At 40.7% G+C, this 21597-nt stretch overlaps 1 protein-coding gene across 1 annotated transcript in view; it reads right to left on the bottom strand.

Moving 5' to 3' along the window:
- LOC149465855 (protein-glutamine gamma-glutamyltransferase E-like) overlaps positions 1 to 21597 on the bottom strand; it is a 61904-nt gene that overhangs the window by 19762 nt on the left and 20545 nt on the right. Inside the window, exons 4-8 of the mRNA XM_089673386.1 lie at positions 18245 to 18363; positions 14737 to 14865; positions 14480 to 14651; positions 12221 to 12359; positions 2674 to 2777 (exon numbers count right to left, since the gene is read on the bottom strand). Of these exons, the coding sequence (XP_089529512.1) occupies positions 2674 to 2777; positions 12221 to 12359; positions 14480 to 14651; positions 14737 to 14865; positions 18245 to 18363 (663 nt within the window). The remainder of the gene's footprint in view (positions 1 to 2673; positions 2778 to 12220; positions 12360 to 14479; positions 14652 to 14736; positions 14866 to 18244; positions 18364 to 21597) is intronic.

Genomic DNA, 21597 nt, shown 5'->3' with positions numbered 1-21597 from the left:
TTTATGTTTACATGACCTCCAGCCTGAGGGTCAAACTGTGCATCTGAACACCAATTCCAGAGTGTGATTGGACCATGACAGCCAATCCTGCTGCCCCGATCATTTGGATGGTATTTGGGCTTCTTTGCTACTTCCAGTGATGAATCACAGATGGTATTAGACTTTCCTGCTTCTGCAATATTGTCATGAGTGCCCCTTGTAGCAATACCTAACTTGCATGCTTAGCATGGCAGATCACAATTGCAAGACCAGCAGTCCCATGAGCTTTGCCAGCATGCAATCCTCTTACAGTTTCGTGGGGAGAATTGGGGCTTGCAGTCTACCTTCTAAAGGACTTGATTCTGACAGCCCAGATCACTGTCCCCTTCCTGAATTGCAGCACCTCCTGAGTCTTCCTTCTCCCCTTAAGAGGTTAACCCTTCCTCAATATTGTATAGGGATGAATCCTCAGCTATGATGTCTGTGTTTATGGGCAAATATTCAACTACAATAGCTTACTCAGAATGCAGGGGCTGCAAGCAGGCTACTACACCCCAGGGACGGACTGACAACTCATGGGGCCCCCGGGCAATAGGGGATCATGGGGCCCCTGTGTCCTTGCCCACACTCAAAAAAAGCCTATAAAAGGTACCAGGGGCATTTCATGGGGCCCCCTACTGACCCCAGGCCCCTGCTACACCCTCTATGCTACAGTATATCTCTCAATTCCCTGAAGCTGCAGTTGCTTCTGTACAATCAGCTGAGGATGAGAGAGATTGTACGTTATTTGAGGACACAAAGAGTTGCAGTCCGCTAACATTAGTCTAAAACTTAAAGTGGAGCTCCAGTCCAGTCCAGCAGAAGCGGGAGCAGGTACCTGTCAAAATTAGGTACCTGCTTCCCCCCCTCAAAAAGATTGCCAAATGTGAAAGAGGATGGGGGAGGAGGCCTTAAATTGTAAATTCCCATTTTGGGTGCAGTTCTGCTTTAAGATTACCATCTTGGTCCTTATTGATACAGTCTGCACATGCCTAGATTGGGAGCTGCCTACATTGGATACACCTAGAGTGACCAGCTTGGGTTCTCAAAAGAGCCTATAACTTATGAAGACATTTCCAATGTAATCCTCCAATATCCTATGACAAGGTCTAGTTTCGTTGTGGACCCAACTATTTCCTGTTAATACGACTTCTGTCTCTATTGCGAACTTCCCATCGTTTAAGTACCCAGTGAATAAAAGGTTAGTAGCCCTTTCTAAGGCCTTATTCTTTCTTGTAGTTCCAACCCTGCAACCTGCTAGAAAGAAATGTGCATTTGCCAGACCTTAGCTGTCTAGCCTCAGGGTATGTCTCAGGATCCTGGATCTATCCTAACAGATCCCTCTGTCCTCCAGCAATTCCAGCTTATGTAGCCCTACTCTATTGTGTTGATGGGCTAGCGGATATTCGATACTAACTATACAAAATGTGCCACTTTTGGAACATAAGCAAGGGACCCTTATGCCTAAGTCTTGGTCTGCTGAGCATGAGTCCAAGAAACACTTCCAATGTATGTTTGTTTTATTTAAAAATAATAAGGAAGAAACTCCCCAGTCAAGTTTCTCCTATATCATGGTACGAGGTCTAGAGTCCTTACACCAAAAGGTATGCTTATTATATCAAGCCTACTCCATTTACAGTTGCAGCATTATGTTATTATTATTAGTATTATACAGGGTTTATATAGTGCCAACAGTTTGCTCAGCCCTTTACATCATAAGGGCAGCCAGTATAGTTACAATACAATTCAATACCGGAAGAACAAGAGGGCCATGCACGTTCAATTATAGATGTAAAACCAAAAACAAACTGAGGAGAAAAGTTTGAAAAAATGAATTACCTTAAGGTGAACATACGTGGATCCAAATTCAGCTGGTTCAACAGGAACTGGTTGAATTTTGATCCATGTATGGTCAGGCTGGTTGTACAGAAGTCATCTACTCATCGATTTCAGTACAACCAGATTGTCTGGTTTTTGCCAGCCTGTCGGGATTCTCAGAATGATCAGTGCAGCTGTGAATGCCATCTAGGCAGCACTGATCAGTGTATTCTGATGACAGTGAAGGTTCCCTGCTTGCAGAATATATTAGCTCAGTGGGAGGATTCCCCATCCACATATAATGTGTAAATTGGGAAATCGGGTCTTTTCTTTTTTTTTTTGTTCAATCCGCCGGTTGAATGAAAAAAAAAATGAATAATGTATGGCCTGCTTTACACTTGGCTTCTGTATGATATAACATTGCTTCGGGTGACTTCCTAGGACAGTTGAGGTTACCAATTCTCCTACACAGCACAGGAGTGTCTTTTGGAAAGATTTCATGACTTGAAGGGCTGTGACCTCACCCTCTTCAGTATGCAGTTCAGGATATAAGGTAATTATATTTTTTTAATTTTTCTGCAGAGTATTTTTTGGTGATGAACCAGGATGATAAATAGACAAGGTAGCCCTGCTGATCTGTTCTTGCCTAACTTCAAAAGGATCAAAAAGAATACATAAGTAAATGCTATTGTCCACCAAATCTATCTATCTATCTATCTATCTATCTATCTATCTATCTATCTATCTATCTATCTATCTATCTATCTATCGTAATGAATAGAAATAGCCTTTATGTGTATATATCCAGGGTACATCTTTTTAACCTCAGTCACTTACCCTGGCTGAGTTCCTGTGGAGTTGCATCAAGTACTTGCCATCCACCATAAAGGGCCCCAAGATCTTTTCTAGCAAAATAGGCTTCATTCCATGCATGGAAGTTCCTAGGAATAGGAAAACATATAAATCATTGCTAGAATAAAAATGGACCCTGCTGAATTACACAATATTTTAAATGGGCCCTCAAATAATAGTTTTTTCGTCCATGCAAAAAATGTTTATTACAATTTTGGTAGATGCTGGAAAGTAAAAGTAATTGACAATTTCTTATCGAAATCTCTTAGGGACTCCAATGGTCTCACATGTTCAATGGAGTGCCTGAACACCTACTGTAGTAATTAGGAAATAGTCACATTCTCCTTGTTGGTATAAAATAGAAGAAGATTTGCATATTTATTTATTACAGGTACTTTTATAGCACCATCAATTTATGCAACACTTTACATATATTGTACATTCACATCAGTCCCTGCCGTCAAGTAGTTTACAATCTAAGGTCCCTAACTCACATTCATACATACGCATATTAAGACCAGTTTAGACAGGAGCCAATGAACCTACCAGCATGTCTTTGGAGTGTTGGAGGAAACCAACGCAGGCACAGGGTGAACATGCAACTCTAGGCAGGTAGTGCCATGGTTGGGATTTGAACTGACAACCCTAGTGCTTTTAGAAGAAGTGCTAACCACTTAGCCGCTGTGCTGCCCCAATATGAATAAAAACAAGGATTTAGCAAAAAAAACCCAAACAAACACTGTAGAGAGAGTAAATGACGGTCCTCACAAACCCATCTTATTTAAGGGATGCCATACCACAAGGTACAACTATTGTATAGACACCACATTACAAAAGAGGGTTACAGATAATGAATATTCAGTACAGATGGTCTGTAGTTCTTCAACATCTTTTGCAATAAGCTCCATCAGGATGATGTACTGCTTGGTAAAGATCTAATATGCAGACAACAAACTTCAAGGTAAACACATACTGTATATTTTACAATCTTTTCTCGTCAAATATATTTGTGTTGTGATCACATGTTACACCCGTCCAAGTGATCCTATAAAGTGCCAATGACTGCAAACCAAAGGTGCCTGCCACTAAAACCCAGAATGGTCATTGGTAGACCACAGGGGGAGAAGGAAATATATAGAGTAATATATCAGCTCAACAATTATGAAAAATGTATATAAGTGAATATACTCACAAGATCTATTGTAATGCAATGTGTCTATACAAGAGTTGTACCTCGCACTGTGGTATCCCATCCCTTAAATAAGTTGTGTTGGTGATGACCATCAATAACTCCCTATACAGTGATGGATTTTATCAGTGCGATATGTTGGAATAACGTATGTTTTATCTAAATCCTTGATTTTATTCATGGCACCTTAAAAGTCCCATCCTGGTAAAGAAACCTTTTTTTATTTTAATTGAGAGATGCAGTGCCTGGTGGTCACTCATCAATCTTAGTTTCAGATTCTTGTTGACATGTAAAACTGCTCCTACATACTGTATGCAGCACAGTGGCTAAATGGTTAGCACTTCCACCTGGCAGTACTAGGGTCATTGGTTTGAATCCCAACCACAGCACCACCTGCATGAAGTTTGCATGTTCTCTCTATGACTGTGTGGGTATCCTCTGTTTCCTCCCACCCTCCAAAAACATGCTGGTAGGTTAATTGGTTCCTTTCTAAATTCACCCTAGTATGTGTATGTATGAATGTACAGTTGCAAGAAAAAGTATGTGAACCCCTTGGGATTACGTGGAGTTTTGCATGAATTGGGCATAAAATGTGCTCTGAACGTCATCTAAGTCACAACAATAGAAGAACACAGTCTGCTGAACATAATACTACACAAACATTAGATGTTGCCATGGTTTCATTGCACATAACATTTAAACATTCACAGTGCAGGGAGGAAAAAGTATGTGAACCTCTGGACTTAATAACTGGTTGACCCTCCTTTGGCAGCAATAACCTCAACCAAACGTTTCCTGTAGTTGCAGATCAGACCTGCACAATGATCTGGAGTAATTTTGGACCACTCCTCTTCACAAAACTGTTTCAGTGTAGCAATATTCTTGGGATATCTGGTGTGAATTGCTCTCTTAAGGTCATGCCACAGCATTTCAATCGGGTTGAGGTCAGGACTCTGACTGGGCCACTCCAGAAGGCGTATTCTGTGCTGTTGCAGCCATTGTTTTGTTGAATTACTTGTATGCTTTGGGTCATTGTCCTGTTGCATCACCCATCCTCTGCGGAGCTTCAGTTGGCGGACAGATGATCATACGTTTTCCTGCAAAATGTCTTGATAAACTCTGGAATTAATTTTCCCATCGATGACAACAATCCGTCCAGGTCCTGAGGCAGCAAAGCGGCCCCAAACCATGATGCTTCCTCCGCCATGTTTTACAGTGGGGATGAGGTTTTGATGTTGGTGTGCTGTGCCTTTTTTTCTCCACACATAGTGTTGTGTGTTCTTCCCAAACAACTCAATCTTGATTTCATCTGTCCACAGTATATTTTGCCAGTAGTGCTGTGGAACATCCAGGTGCTCTTTTGCAAACTTCAAACGTGCTGCAATATTCTTTTTGGACAGCAATGGCTTCTTCCGTGGTGTCCTCCCATGTACTCCATTCTTGTTTAATGTTTTCCTTATTGTAGATGTGTCAACAAAAATGTTAGCATGTGCCAGAGATTTCTGTAGGTCTTTAGCTGACACTCTGGGATTCTTCTTTACCTCATGCAGCATTCTGCGCTGTGCTCTTGCAGTCATTTTTACAGGACGACCACGCCTAGGAGGAGTAGCAACAGTGCTAAACTTTCTCCATTTGTAGACAGTCTGTCTTACCGTGGACACATGAACATCAAGGCTTTTGGAGATACTTTTGTAACCCTTTCCAGCTTCATGCAAGTCAACAATTCTTGATCGTAGGTCTTCTGAGAGCTCTTTTCTGCCAGGCATGGTTTACATCAGACAGTGCTTTTTGAAACCAGTAAACCCAAAACAGGTGCGTGTTTTTTAAGGGCAGGACAGCTGTCAGCAACACATCCATTATCATCACACTGATTGGAGTCAAGGTTGGCTCACTCCTGGCTCCAATTAGCTCTGGGAGAAGTCATTAAGCTAGGGCCTCACATACTTTTTCCTCCCTGCACTGTGAATGTTTACATGTTATGTGCAATTAAACCATGGCAACATCTAATGTTTGTGTAGTATTATGTTCAGCAGACTGTGTTCTTCTATTGTTGTGACTTAGATGACGTTCAGAGCACATTTTATGCCCAATTCATGCAAAACTCCATGTAATCCCAAGGGGTTCACATACTTTTTCTTGCAACTGTAAGTTAGGGACTTTAGATTGTATGCCCCTTGAGGGTTAGGGACTGATGTGAATGTACAATATATATGTATGTAAAGCGCTGTGTAAATTGATGGCGCTATATAAGTACCTGAAATAATAAAATGTCTATTCAGCCTCTTGCCTAATAGTACATATGTCTATAATTAGACCTAAAATAGGAAGGTTTATGGATAAAATAAAAGAAAGAAAATTGTTTATGTCTAGGCAAAAACGTAACTTTCAAAAGATCAGGGAGGGGTTAGACCCTATGTCACGTTTTTATTGCTATCCGTGTCCCCATTGCAGAGCGTCATCCTTCTATTTGTACTGATAAGAGTGCAGTGTACAGTAAGCAAGCAAGATTTTGTTAGTTAATGAAACAAAAACTGTTGTGTTAATGCTAGTGACAGACTGCTATATTTATGTGTCATTTATTTGTTTAGACAAGGGGTGTCATACTGAAATTTCTGGTTATCCGGCTGTTATGCTTATCCGAGGGCTTCAATACTTGTTACTAACCAGAAACCTCCATGCATATTAACCACTTGCCCTCCTGAGGATTTACTCCCCTTCCTGACCAGGCCATTTTTTCCAATACGGCGCTGCGTTATTTTAACTGACAATTGTGCGGTCATGCAACGCTGCACCTAAATTACATTTGTGTCCTTTTTCCCACATATACAGCTTTCTTTCGGTGGTATTTGATCACCTGTTTTTTTTTGCGCTATAAATTAAATAAGACTGACAATTTTGAGAAGAAAAAAACAATATTTTTGACTTTTTGCTATTAAACATGTCCAAATGTTAAAAAATCGAATTTCATCATACATTTAGACCAAAATGTATTCTGCTCCATGTCTTTGCTAAAAATACATCCCAATACGTGTAAATTAATTTGTTTATGTGAAAGTTATACAAATGGCAGTATATATACTGGATTTTTTAAATTTTTTTACTAGTAATGGTGGCAATCAACGACTTATAGCTGGACTGCGAGACTGCGTTGAGCATTCTGACACTGGGGGTAACTAACGTGGTGTCACTGACATCCCCAGTGACACCAATACATTGATCAGTGCTAATAAAAAGCACTGACACTGTACTAATGGCACTGGGCAGAAAGGGGTTAACATGTGGGGCGATCAAAGGGTTAACTGTGTGCTGTTTCACAGTGTGCTGTGTGTGTGCTTTTCACTCTAAGTACACTGCTTTGTATGGCTCTGCTATGTAGAGCCATACAAAGCAGATGCAGGAGAAAACAGGGGAGAAACTGTGCTGTTTATAGACAGGTCTCTCCCCCGTCGGAGATACCCGGCGATCACCGGCTGGGACTCGATGATTGATAGCCGAGGCCGCGAATGGTGGTGTGGGTAGGACGCGTGCATGCCCTCTACCCGGAACTGCAAACTCACGTATATATACGTGATTTTGAGCACCCGTGCCACCCTGTAGCACTATTTCTGCTATAGGGTGGCACAGAAGCGGTTAAATGCTCTGACTGCTTACTTCTTTAGGTTTAGTGACTCTGAATGTACTGAACCAGAGACAACCAGACATCTGGCATTTTTCAGAAGGTTAGTACTGGCAGAATACATGTAATATTTATTTTAAACTAAAATTGTCTTGGATCTCAACAATTTACATTTCACAGATCAGAAATGTAAACATTTATCCATGCTCATCCCTAATGTCTCCTCCTCCCATGCCCATCTCCAGGACTTCTCCATCCTCTGGAACTCTCTACCCCAATTTATCAGACTTTCGCCTACTCTGCTCACTTTTAGGCGATCTCTGCAAACCTATCTCTTCAGGGAAGCCTATCCTGCCCTCAGCTAATACTGGAATCTTCTACTCTTCCAACCAGTCCATCCCCCACAGTTACTACCTTTTGTACCACTAGCCCCTCCCTCCTAGATTGTAAGCTCCAAGGAGCAGGGCCCTCAAATCCCTCTTGTATTGAACTGTATTGTTGCTGTATCGTCTCCCGTTATATTGTAAAGCGCTGAGCAAACTGTTGGCGCTATATAAATCCTGTATAATAATAATAATAATGTCTATGTTTGAAAATATTGGCATTCAACAGACAATTTGCATATGATATTTGCCAGCTAGTAACATAAGTAATTCTTAAATGATTCTGCAATATGATTTACTTTTAGGTGTGTTCTTGGAAACTGATATGTTGTGTTTAAGTTTTTTATGGTAAATGGTTTCATTAAAAATACAAAGAAGTTATTAGGCCAATCATCCATGCCAACAAAGATATCCAGAAAAATGACAGCCCAACCCCAGCAAAAATATGTCCATTAGTTTTGAATAGAATGGGGAAAGGTAAGAACCTCAGTCAAGTATTTAATAGTGTCTCAAAATGCAAACGGCGAGCGCTATACAAGTAGGAGCAGCTAGCACCAGAGATAGCGACAGCAAACTCAATAAACAAACATACAGTTGTGACCAAAATTATTCAACCCCCACTGAAATTGAGTGTTTTGGCCAGTTTGACATTGCTTTTGATCATTCAGTCATCTTGCTTACATTTACATTAAAGAGGCACTTGTAGGTCAGACAAATATAACATAACAGTTATAATGAAATAACCACAAATGTCTTTTCTGTGCTCACAGCATTATCAGTTTTATTCAACCCCCAAGTGACATTCAATCTTAGTACTTAGTACAGCATCCTTTTACAGTTATAACAGCTTTTAAACGTGAAGCATAGCTTGACACAAGTGTCTTGCAGCGATCTACGGGTATCTTCGCCCATTCTTCATGGGCAAAGGCCTCCAGTTCAGTCACATTCTTAGGCTTGCGCACTGCAACTGCTTTCTTTAAGTCCCACCAGAGGTTCTCAATCGGATTTAAGTCTGGTGACTGCGATGGCCACTCCAAAATGTTCCAGCCTTTCCTCTGCAACCATGCTCTAGTGGACTTGGAGGTATGCTTGGGATCATTGTCCTGTTGAAAGGTCCAACGTCTCCCAAGCCTCAGGTGTGTGACGGACTGCATCACGTTTCCATCCAATATCTCCTGGTACTGAAGAGAATTCATGGTACCTTGCACACGCTGAAGCTTCCCTGTACCTGCAGAAGCAAAACAGCCCCAAAGCATGATTGACCCTCCACCATGCTTCACAGTAGGCAAGGTGTTCTTTTCATCATAGGCCTTGTTCTTCCTCCTCCAAACATAGCGTTGATCCATGGGCCCAAACAGTTCTAATTTTGTTTCATCAGTCCACAGAACACTATCCCACAACTTTTGTGGTTTGTCCACATGGCTTTTGGCATACTGCAGTCGACTCTTCTTATTCTTTGGAGACAGCAAGGGGGTACGCCTGGGAGTTCTGGCACGGAGGCCTTCATTACGCAGTGTGCGTCTTATTGTCTGGGCTGAAACTTCTGTACCCACATCTGACAAATCTTTTCTCAGTTCCTCAGCAGTCACACGGGGACTTCTCTCCACTCTACGCTTCAGGTAGCGCACAGCAGTCGAAGTCAGCATCTTCTTTCTGCCACGACCAGGTAGCGTTTCAACAGTGCCCTTTGCCTTGAATTTGCGAATGATGCTTCCTAAGGTGTCTCTTGGTATGTTTAACATCTTTGCAATCTTCTTATAGCCATTGCCCTTCCTGTGAAGAGAAATCACCTCTTCTCTTGTCTTCCTGGACCATTCTCTTGCCTTCACCATGTTTGTAACCACACCAGTAAATGTCTAGAAGGAGCTGAGTATCACAGTCATTTTAAAGCTGCCTAATTGGTGCTTATTATGCTTGATTGCTGCTCGGTGACATCCACAGGTGTTTTCAATACCTGATGGAAAGCACCTGTATGAACCTCTGTTCTTCAGAGTGGTAGTCTTTAAGGGGTTGAATAATTGTGGCAATGAAGAAACCACATAAGAACCATTTACTACTGTATTACATAAACAATTGATGTCATTTTAGTTGCATTTGGGTAGTTACAACGTCCTTGTAGGATTTGATTCTGAATACAATTCCAAATGTACACTATAGTCCCTAAACCCCTTTACAGCATTGGGGGTTGAATAATTTTGGTCACAACTGTATATATAGGGTGCAGCACATAAAGCATATAAAGTGAAATTGTGTCACAAAGGTATAAATATATATATATATATATATATATATATATATATCAGTGCAACCAATAAGGTATTAAACAAAAAGTCCTTCCAGTATAAATCTGTATATCAGTGATTTTAAACTATTAATCTTGTTCGGTTCCACACAGTGCTCTGGAGTCCAGTGTGCAATCCACCACCACTATGCACTCACCAGAGGGCTACTTGTTAGGTAGTAAATATAACAAGAGATCTGTGTTATCCACTCTCTGACATCTGTTGGTCCAGTTACATCCTAAAAGGAAATGCTCACCACACAAAGCCAAGAAAACAGCGTATATTTATTTAAAATTATGCATAAAAGCATTCCACGTGGAAAACAATAAAACATTAAATATGCCACATACCAAGATGGCCTCCGTTTCGAAGCATGGACCCGGCAGCATGACGTCATGCCGCCCGTTCCATGCTCCGGGAACGGCAGCTATCTTGGACCATGATTTTAGGATGTTACTGAACCAACAGATGTCGGAGAATGGATAACAGAGATCTCTTGTTATATTTGCTACCTAACAAGTAGCCCTCTGGTGAGTGTATAGTGGTGGTGGATTGCACACTGGACTCCAGAGCACTGTGTGGAACCGAACAAGATTAATAGTATCAAATCACTGATATACAGATTTATACTGCAAGGACTTTTTGTTTAATACCTTATTGGTTGCACTGATATATATGTACGTATATTTATACCTTTTTGACACAATTTCACTTTATATGCTTTACGCGCTGCATCTTATATATGTTTATTTAATAGGGTCTGTGTTTGTAAGATTGCTTTTTACTTCTTGTCTGGTGTCAGACAGAACAGAAAGTTAGGGAAAACATTTTAATCAAGTGAAGGAAAACCTTTCAATCAACACGAGCTCCAGTAATACATTTTCTAGCAGAGTGGAGAAGAGTTAAAATCTTGGTCCAGTTTTATTGCTGTTTGTGTCTCCACAGAGGAGATTTTCTGTCCAGCCAATGGATGTCAGACTGAACAGGAAGTGAGGGGAAATCTCTTCAACAGGAACACCAGCACTGTACAGAGTGCTTTGCTGCCTTCTGCTCTAGGAGAATGACAGGGGAAGGAGGCTGGAAGGTGAAATTGGCTCCTGCTCCCCATATTCTTTCTTGGTGCTGCTGGCAGCGCCCACACCCCCCCAATGCGGTGCCTGGGACACACTCCCCCCCACATTATTTAAATTTGTTAATATTTAATTTCCACTCAACTGCTCACATTTGGCGAGTGGAAATTTTTAGGCCTGTATATTGTGCATATATATATATATATATATATATATACTCACCAAGATTTTTTTCTAGAATACTATATTAATACTAGAGCCTCCAGGATTCTGGTTCTTATTGACAGGATTGCATCACAAAATGTCTGCAGGTTTAAAAGCTGCACATTCCTGCTACAACTGTCCCCATTTTTTCACACCGTAAAGGTGTTCTATTGGATTCAAATCCAGTGACTGGCCTACCATCAATATGCCTTACCAAAAATTAAGATTCATCAGTCCAGGCTGCATATTCCCAGGTTTCAGTTGTTCAGTTTTAGTGAGCCTGTACCCACCGCAGACTCAGCTTGCTGTGAGTGGAACCCAATGTGGTCTTCTGTTGTGGTAGCCCATATGCCTGAAGGTTCAATGTGCTGTGAATTCTGAGATGCTTTTCTGTACATCTCCAGCCAAAACATTTTTTTCTAGTTTTGAATTTAGTAGGGAAGTTTAGAAATCTCAGGTTTTCATTGCTGTTTTGGTCTCTGTTGGGGTTCACCAATATTTTTGTTGTTGCTAGGACATACCATGATAGGAAATTGACATTTTTGTAGTAGTCACTGAAGCAGTAAAATGAGATCTTCTTATGGTGACAGCAGTGAAGGATGGAATTCTCCTCATTTGGGGAGATTTTTACTCACTTCCTGTTATATTTCTGCGACAAGAAGAGAGAGGAAATCTCCCTCTAGACAGCAATAAAAACCTGACATAGATTCTAACATTTATTTTAAGTCTCTCTAATAGTCCAACAACAGGTTTTTTTTTGTTTAAATTGGTGCACCTGACACACTTACCAAACGCTGTCCGAAGTCTCATATTCATCCATTGAACCATCTTCATTAAAGACTTCATCAACAAAGAGATTTCCATCAGTGTCATGAGCTGACTGGAAATTTATGATTACACGGGCTGGTATCCCCAAACTCCTGAGTACTGGGCAACAAAAGAAAAAATAGTATTTTAAAACGATTCATCGTATATTCATGTCATATACTTTAAATGCCCATTTTAGAACTTTTTTCATAGATTGCAATGGAAGAATATTTATATAACACTAATCCTGTATGTTATAAATATATATTTTTATGACTTTATGTTGATTATGGCTGGTCAACCAAAATAAATTGTATTTCAAATTTATTTTGCACAGTTTTGGGTTGAATTCCATCCTGTCTATTTAAATCAGGTCACTTAAGAAATAAGGCATTATGCTCACTTCTCCAGTGGCCCAAATCTCCTACCTTCTCCCTTTACAGCTCTGCAGACAATCTCTGTCATTCAAAACTTCTGGGAGTTGGTGGATGCCTGTGTCCCCTGCCAGGTTCTGTGATTGCCTCCTCCAACCATTAGGTCACTGCAGAGTCCTTAAGTGCACGTTTACACTAGTGGTAAGGTCTGCCTCTCCTCTGAAAAATGATCAACACTTTAATCGCTTTTTAGAGGCATTTGACAGCTGGTTTTAACCCCCTAAATATGCACCACTGCCTTGCAATTGTGTGCATGGCACAGGGTTGCAGAGCAGATACAGTTCAGCCCCATTTTCTTGTATGTGTCATGTTCAGCGTGCGGTAATGCCCTTCAAATGTGATCTGGGCAAAATTCCTGCAGTGGCCGCAAAGCTTTTGCAGCTAAAGAGGGAGCGGTTATGGGGGGGGTAAAAAACCCTGTGGTTTTATCGTCCCCAACCACTAATGTAAACAAGCCCTTAGTAATGTAGGGATTAGTGGAAGGACCCATTAAGACTCAATTTTTACACAAGGAACCAATTTTTACACAATTTTTCTCAAAATAATGACACTCTTCTTTCTTTTCCTGATGTGCTGAAGCTTTTTTTTTTTTTTTTAGTTGAAGTTGGGCCTTATGTTTTGTAGAAGGTTGAAACCCTCTGCTGACTCTTTATTGCTTTCAGTGCCTTCATTTGTGTGATTTACCCTTAATCTAATTGTGATGGGTGTTAGATGACTCAGGAAGTAAAATCTTGAAGATCTATCATAATATTTTTCTTACAGCCATATATCCTGCTAGTCAAAGTAGCATTCTTTAACTGCATTTTTGCGATCCAACCTGTCACCAACGCAGTGGCTGATCCGACAACAGCTTTGAAGTAGATGGCTGATTCATAAATGCAGTTTAGCTTAGCTGTGAGCACGTTCCACAGACAAGCAGTGGCAAGAGGAATGCAGAGCCTGGCACATTACCCCCCACCATCCCTGCATTCCTCTTGCTTCTACTTGTCTTTGGAAAGTGGTCACAGCCAAGACAAAATGCAGCTATGAATCAGTTGTCTCCTTTGAAGCTGTTGTCAGATCAGCCAAATTTTCAATTTGTGTGTATTTGATGGGTGTGATAAAGAGAAGACACATTTTTAGTAGTCTGAGAAAGATTTCATTGCTTTCCATGTCCCATTGCTTTATTGCTTTCCATGTCTCATATCCGGTGAGGGAGATTTCCACTTTTGGTCTGATATATAGACTTCTATAAAATGTATATTTAACAATCAAATGTGTTATACTGTACTAAACCTTTTATCTGACCTTCAAATAGTTGCATTTGTTATTTTGAAAAGCCTATATAGCAAAAAGTGGTGAAAAAAAGCACATGAGGATTTACCTAATCATTTGCATATTCATTTTACATGGAGGCATGGCAGGGTGTGCCTTTTGTGCTAAATAGTTTGTGTTAACCCTTTGAGGACCAAGGGACGTATTTGTCCCATGTTTTTAATTGCGTGTATCATCTGATTAAGAACTTAAACTCTTTTTTTTTTTTTGGTTTGAGTCAAAATTTTAGTTCTTATCAACAAACAACAAATGGATCTAGCTTTTTGCCAATTATTTCATGAAGTGGCTTAGTTACAGCAACTGAAGTGTACGAACTTTAAAAACAAAAAAATTGATTCTTTTGGCGTTCCAAAATCTTACGGTCCTCAAAGGGTTAAGAGGGGTCCCACGTTCTCATCTCAGGAAGTTGATGCCTCATATCTCAACCCTTCCCACCAAAGTTCTATTCAAAAGGATTATACTGTTAGCTATAATAATTTTGAAAAGCTGCACCTGTACAAAGTACTCCTGCATACACCCAACACTGCCCATATCTGACCGGTCCTTTCTCCATCCACTGGCGGAGAATAGCAGCACTTCCGTTCCATGTTGTTGGGCTCACTCCACCACTATAGTCTCCGCTCCAGTCCCCAATAATGACTCCATTGTCATTATTGCTGTTCACCTATAGAATATATTCAAATTACTTGGTCAAGTTTTTCAAAGTAAACTCTTTTTGAATTATGGCAAGTTAAATGTATTTTACCTACCATAGCACTTAGTACTCTTCCCACGTAAATGGGATCATTTCTGCGAGACACATCTGTGGCTGGGTCCCTCTTGTAGTCTAGACTCTTGTCGAGCATGGTGAGGGTGATGTTCAAAATTTCTCTTTCAAACTGTGTGATGGGGATTGAAACATAACATTTATATATATATATCTCAATAAAAGTCATGACTGAAATAGTTATGTCATAAATCAAAGCATACACAGTACTGTATAGTATATACTCAAAAATGTGGAATATTTGGGAACAAAAAACAATATAGAGCTAGTCTTAGTGAGGATGAGAACTGCACCATGCTTCACTGTCTTTTCACACTTCTTTCACATATAAATTTTAAATTAGCTCTCAACTCTTAAAGCAGTAGTAAATTTTAACTTGTATCTACAGGAAAGCCAATAATAAAGCTATAGGTACAGTGACTATTTCCTAAATGTGCACCATTTAGGAGATAGCCACATCTGTAGCAGCCGGTGACATCACTGCCACATGTGCACTGCACTCTGAATTGAAGGCACACTGTGCCATCAGGCCAGAGTGCAGTGCCCTGATTGTTGACTCCCGCACACATGCGCGGGAGTGATGTACATTGCGGCTCAACCGGTCACAGTCGAAGCCTGTTATTCCAGAAGGAAGATTGGGTGAGGATGCTGTCATTCATAATGTGCTAGTATGCGGTGCAGCCTCTTTTAGCCACTTTCTGCCTATATACACTTGCTCCATGATTGGCTGAACATCATTGCTCAGAAGTACATAATAATCAATCCCCTTGATACCCACATCAGGGAAATCTACATATTTATTTATATTGCTCAGAAGTAGTTTCCCGATAGTGACAACGGTGGATCAAGACTGCACTATGTGTGTCAGCACAGCTGCTTGTAGTCACCACCAGAGAAACATTACAGGATCACCAGGTATTACTTAAAGGATAAGTTCACCATTTAATAAAAACTAATAAATGCACATTTTTGCAGGTAAAAATATGTGCCTTTACTATTTTTTGGTTTTGGGAGCCTGGAAAGCATTGTACCAGGGCCCAGCAGATTGCTGCTGATATGCAGGACTCCTGCAGACCTGTAAGTGTATCTGTCTGCACATACCTCGAACAGGCAGGCAGATACACACTGACAGGAAGAATCAGTGAAATACCACAGCGCACTTAATCATGGTAGATTAAGTACTACAAGCCAGAAGCCACAAAGGCTTTCCTTTTACAGAATATTGTTTTCCCATTTACAGAATATTGGCCCTTGACCCCCTCGTGTTTTGTTTTGTTACTGTATTGTCTCATGTTCTGTCCGCCACTATAATGTACAGCGCTGAGCAAACCTTTTAGCGCTATATAAATACTGTATAATAATAATTGTGAATGAGTGATGTGGCCAGGCGGGAGGAGCCCCACACGGACGCATTTTTAAAAAATTGTAAGAACTAGCAGGGGAGAAGATCCCACGCTAGCTGTCACAACTGGGGATCGGGGGGAGCGGGGAGGCTGTCCTTTCGTAACACGTTACACTCTGAATATGGGTGTTACATGGTATGAAAGGTGAACTTTAGGAATTACATTACCTTGTTAAAGGTTATATGAGATTTTAGTAACTGGGCTTAGATCCACTTTAAAATTCAAATATTTGAGTTAATTTGGTTAATTAAAGAGTGTGACCACTAAGATCTGTTGTCATAAAGGACACGATAATAAAAGTGGTCAACTGACAGAGGCCTAGCCATGGACATATTGTAATGAGTGACCAATAAATGATGGACACTGATTATACAGAGGTCATTCTAATTTACTTTCTTATAAATTGTGGGAATTCCCAGGGATTTTTCAGGCGGAACGAGGCAGAATGCCGCCACCTCCGGCAATGGCCCTATGCACATCGCTATTTGCTGTTACTAGCCTGGCTTCTGTGTTACAAGTGACAACACACCTCTCATGGCAGATCCCATAGAACCCTCCCTGCCCTGCACTCAGGGGACAGCTGCCAGAATGCATTGTGGGCTGCAGGGAGGGCATCTCCTACTGCACTGCAGCCTGGTGCCCTGATGCCAACGCCCCCTGCTGGATGATCTCGCTGTTGCTGCTGGCTACTGGGGGAGCCACGGAGCTGCAAATGAGTGTGCACTCAAGTGCATTGTGTGGGAAAAGAAGACAAGGTGGCTGCTGAGAGGTGAGCAGATGATGATGGTTTTGTGTGTGCAAAGGCGAGGGCTGTGGAGATGTTGAGGTCAAGGCTGAAGAGGATGGCTGCACATCTTAGCTGTTGAGAAGGAAGGGTTGGGGGGCAAAGATAAGTTGTGGAAGAAGGGTGCAGAAGTGAGCTTTGGATGTGGTGCAGAAGTGCACTCACTTTATATTTATCAGAACCCTGCATCCTGTGCATAGCACACTCTTGAACCCTGTACTCTCTATGTAGAGTGATCCTGAACCCTGCATTCTGTGTTCAGTACACTTTAGAATCCTGCATTCTGTGTGCGGCACACTTCTGAACCTTGCATTCTGTGTGCGGCACACTTCCAAACCCTGCATTCTGTGTTCAGTACACTTTCGAATCCTGCATTCTGTGTGCGGCACACTTCCAAACCCTGCATTCTGTGTGCGGCACACTTCCAAAACCTGCATTCTGTATGCGGCACACTTCTGAACCCTGCACTCTGTAGTATAGCACTCCTGAACCATGTACACTGTGTGTAATGCACTACTTGACCCCTGCACTCTGTACATAGCATACTCCTGAATTCTGCATTCTGTGCATAATACACTCCTTAAAACTGCACTTTGTAGTAGTGCACTCTTAAACCCTGCATTCTGTGTGTAATGTACTTCTGAAACCTGCATTCTGTTGTCAACACCCACCATATGTCACAGTTTGCACAAAGCATCACATTGCTACTCTCCTCCATGGGATGGGGGGTGGTGGTGTGAGTTGCTGCACCTATTCTCTAAAAAAAACTCTGGGAAAAGCAAATGTACATGGCCATTCTTCTGAAATGTAATTTCTTTAAAAGGTTATGTTTTAAAGCTTTATTTATAATGGTGAATGGATAACATTATTTGCAAAACGCCACAGTGTTTATGCCGCACCTACATTTCATGTGTCGTTCATAAGAAGCAGAAACACTGTAGAGAATACTATGGGATAGGAGGAGATCCTGGTCACATTACCTGTCAAATGCTCGATTTGAATATTAAAGTGTAGGTGCAACCAAAACATCTTTATTATTTTTTAGACAGAGTAAAGAAGGATTAGATGTTGAGGTTTTACTGCAACCTGGGGCTTTGTTGAAGAGATTTGCCTTCTCATTTTGTCCTGCTGATAACTTTTCCTCAGTAGGAAGTGAGTGGAACTCTCCAACAACAACCCAAACATAAATACAAAATCTTCAGGTTTGTTGGCCATCATTAGTGCAGTGCATGTAAACAGCCTAATCACACTAATTATAAGCCATTTCCTATGAAAACTGTCCAATATTTAGGAATGGCAATCACCTGTGCATAATCCCATCTTCTAGATCCGTAACTGTTCGAATTTCCAAACCAGTAGAGTCCGGTTTGATTCATAATGTACTCTGTTTTCTCTGCTTCATTGCTCATGTACACCTCATCACCTGAGGAGAGAGAGAGGAACCTTCAATTATATATTCATTAATCAGGAATAGGTGGAGTAGGGCGTGATGAGTATTGCATGTGAAAAAACAAATTTCACATCCACCCATTTAAAACATGGAACCTCAACCTCTGAAAATGTTAGGTTGTTCTTAAAGCTGAACACTGGCTGGGATAAAATTCAATTTGTTACCCTCCACCCGCTCCTAGGCATTGTATAACTTTTATTAACCACTTGCCGACCATGCAATCTAGCTTTGCTGCTATAGTGCGTGTCGGCTGTGCAGAATCATGCAGATATACTGTATATGTAATCCTGCTTTCCCGAGTAGGGGGGCGCGCGCACGTGCATGCCTACCCGCAGTGTCACTGGTTTCTTAACATGCCGATCAGTGGGTCCTGATCAATGATTCACGTTCGGGACTGATCATCAGAGCAAGTGACAGGAGACAGATCTGTGTTGGTAAACAACATAGATCTCTCTACTGACAACAGGGATATGCCAGTTTTTATCTCCCTGAAAAGCACTAAGACAAAAATGGTCACATCTCTTAGTGAAACAGCACATATTGCACACATTACACATAGGTTAGGCACACAGTTAACCCTTTGATTGCCCTAGATGTCAACCCCTTCCTGCTTAGTGTCATTAGTACAGTGTCAGTGCATTTTTTTAGCACTGATCACTGTATTAGTGTCACTGGTGATGTCAGTGTTTGCCAGTATCAGAATGGCTCGCCGTACTATCAAAGTCCCGCTATAAATCACTGATTTCCGCCATTACTAGTATGAAAAAAATTCTAGTATATATACTGTCATTTGTAAATACTATAAATTTTAAGCAAACCAATTAATATACACTTATTGGGATTTTTTTCCACCTAAGACATGTAGCAGAATACATTTTGGCCTACAATTATAACGAAATTTGAGTTTTAATTTTTTTTTTACTGGACATGTTTAATAGCAAAAAGTCCAAAATATTGTTTTTTTCTCAAAATTGTCGTTTTTTTGGTTTATAGCGCAAACAATTAAAAAGACACAGGTGATCAAATACTACTGAAAGAAAGCTATATTTGTGGGAAAAAAGGGACGCAAATTTCATTTGGGTACAGTGTTGCATGACCGCACAATTGTCAGTTAAAATAACGCAGAAATTTTATTTTTTTATTGGATAGATTTTATAGCTAAAAAGTAAAAAAAATACCTTTTTTGGTCTGCTCTCGTGCTCAGTGCTGGAATGAGATTGGGCTCAGGTAAGTATTTAGGGGGGAGCTGCATGCAGAAGGTTTTATACCTTAATGCATAGAATGCATTAAATACATTCAAGTGTTTGTGAAGGCTCAAGGTTTTTTACCTTTATACGTTCTATGCTTGAAAGTAAAAAAACCTTCTGTGTGCAGCAGTGCCCTCAACCCCCCTAAAACTTACCTGAGCCCCATCTCAATCCAGCATTATGCATAAGGGCTTCGGCTCTCCCAGGTCTCTCCTTCTTCATTGGCTGAGACAGCAGCAGTGAGCCAATGAAGAGAGAGCGGGGGTGGGACTGAGCCACACTCCATGTGTGAATGGACACACAAAGCAGTGGCTCAGGAGCGAGCTTGCTCGGGTGCCCCCATAGAAAACTACTTGCTATAGGGACACTAGGCAGGAGGGAGGGGCCTGGAGAGCCAGCAGGGGACCTGAGAAGAGGAGAATCGGGGCTGCTCTGTGCAAAACCATTGCACAGAGCAGGTAGGTATTACATGTTTGTTATGTTTTTTTTTTTAAACAAGCCTTTAATATCACTGAAATAAATTGTACGTTTAGAACCACTCTAAAGTAAGTATATGCAGGTCTTTATTTTAAAGTAAAACCTTTAACATGGAAAATAAAGCATGGATCGGTAACTAATAGTATTTTGTTTTCTCCTGACCATAGTTCCTATTTAACCACTTCAATGCCACGCACTTTTACCCCCTTCCTGCCCAGGCTGATTTTCAGCTTTCAGCGCTGTCCTACTTTGAATGACTAATGCACGGTCATGCAGCACTGTACCCATATGAAATTTTAATAATTTTTTTCTCACAAATAGAGATTTATTTTGGTGGTATTTAATCATCATTTTTTATTTTTTGTTAAACAAACAAAAAAATACCACAAATTAAAAAAAACAAACAAACATGTTTTTCTTCGTAATTCTGCTACATTTCTTTGGTGAAAATAACCCAAATCAGTATATATTATTTAGTCTGTAGGAAAGTTATAGTGTTATAGTTATAGATAGAATCCACAAACTATGGTATATTTATCTGGAAATCGATCAATCCTAATGTACTGACGGCCTATCTCATTTCCTGAGGCCCGAAAATACCAGGACCGTACAAATATCCCCCAAATGATCCATTTTTGGAAAATAGACAGTCTCAGGTATTTTCTAAGAGGCATGGCAAGCTTTTTTCAACTTGTAATTCTTTTATCACTATTTTTTGGAATTTTTTTTTTTACATATTGCCACCAGTCCAGTATAGTGTTTTCATATAATTGGTGTGACTGTGATCAGGGACACTGACTGGTGACAGTATGTAAAAAAAAATAACTTTAAATTTTTATTTATTTTTTAAAACATTTTTATTAAAATTTTTTTCTATTTTGTACGGGGTTTGTTTACACACTGTGACCAGAGCAATACAGTGTTATCATACTAACATTTTACTACTAAGTGATCAGGATTTTTTTTTTACACATTATGATTAGAGATGAGCGAATCGAACATGACGAAGTGGAATTCGTTCCGAAGATTTGGAAAAATTCTATTCGCGACGAATCCGAAGATTAGCAAACTTCGGATGCACGAATCGAATTTTCCCAAAAATGGCGGCGACATGTGTGGCGACAGGAGAAAATGGACAGAGAAGATGGGGCGGGGATCTCTGGGAAGGCGCGCAGACAAGGCGCGCTGACCCATAATGCATTCATGACATGTGATCGCATTAGCCAATCAGCAGCCAGCCAGCACTGTGTAATGGTGGAGCTATAAATCGTGGCCATCTTAGAATTCTCCATTAGCCTCCGGTCATTCAAGAGAGACAGACCTGTGTGTATTAAGGGACAGAGTTAGGGCCACAGAGACTTTAGGGCCACAGAATCGTTACTCAGGGACACAGAATCGTTACTCAGGGACACAGAATCGTTACTCAGGGACACAGAATCGTTACTTAGGGCCACAGCTATCAAAGAATCGAAAATTTAACCGT

Source organism: Staurois parvus, unplaced genomic scaffold (assembly GCF_062004578.1).
Source record: "Staurois parvus isolate SC_StPar_1 unplaced genomic scaffold, SC_StPar_1.0 ptg000137l, whole genome shotgun sequence".
NCBI classification, from domain to species: domain Eukaryota; kingdom Metazoa; phylum Chordata; class Amphibia; order Anura; family Ranidae; genus Staurois; species Staurois parvus.
Note: the sequence above shows the minus strand (reverse complement) of the source record. Positions and strands in the feature narration are given on the sequence as shown.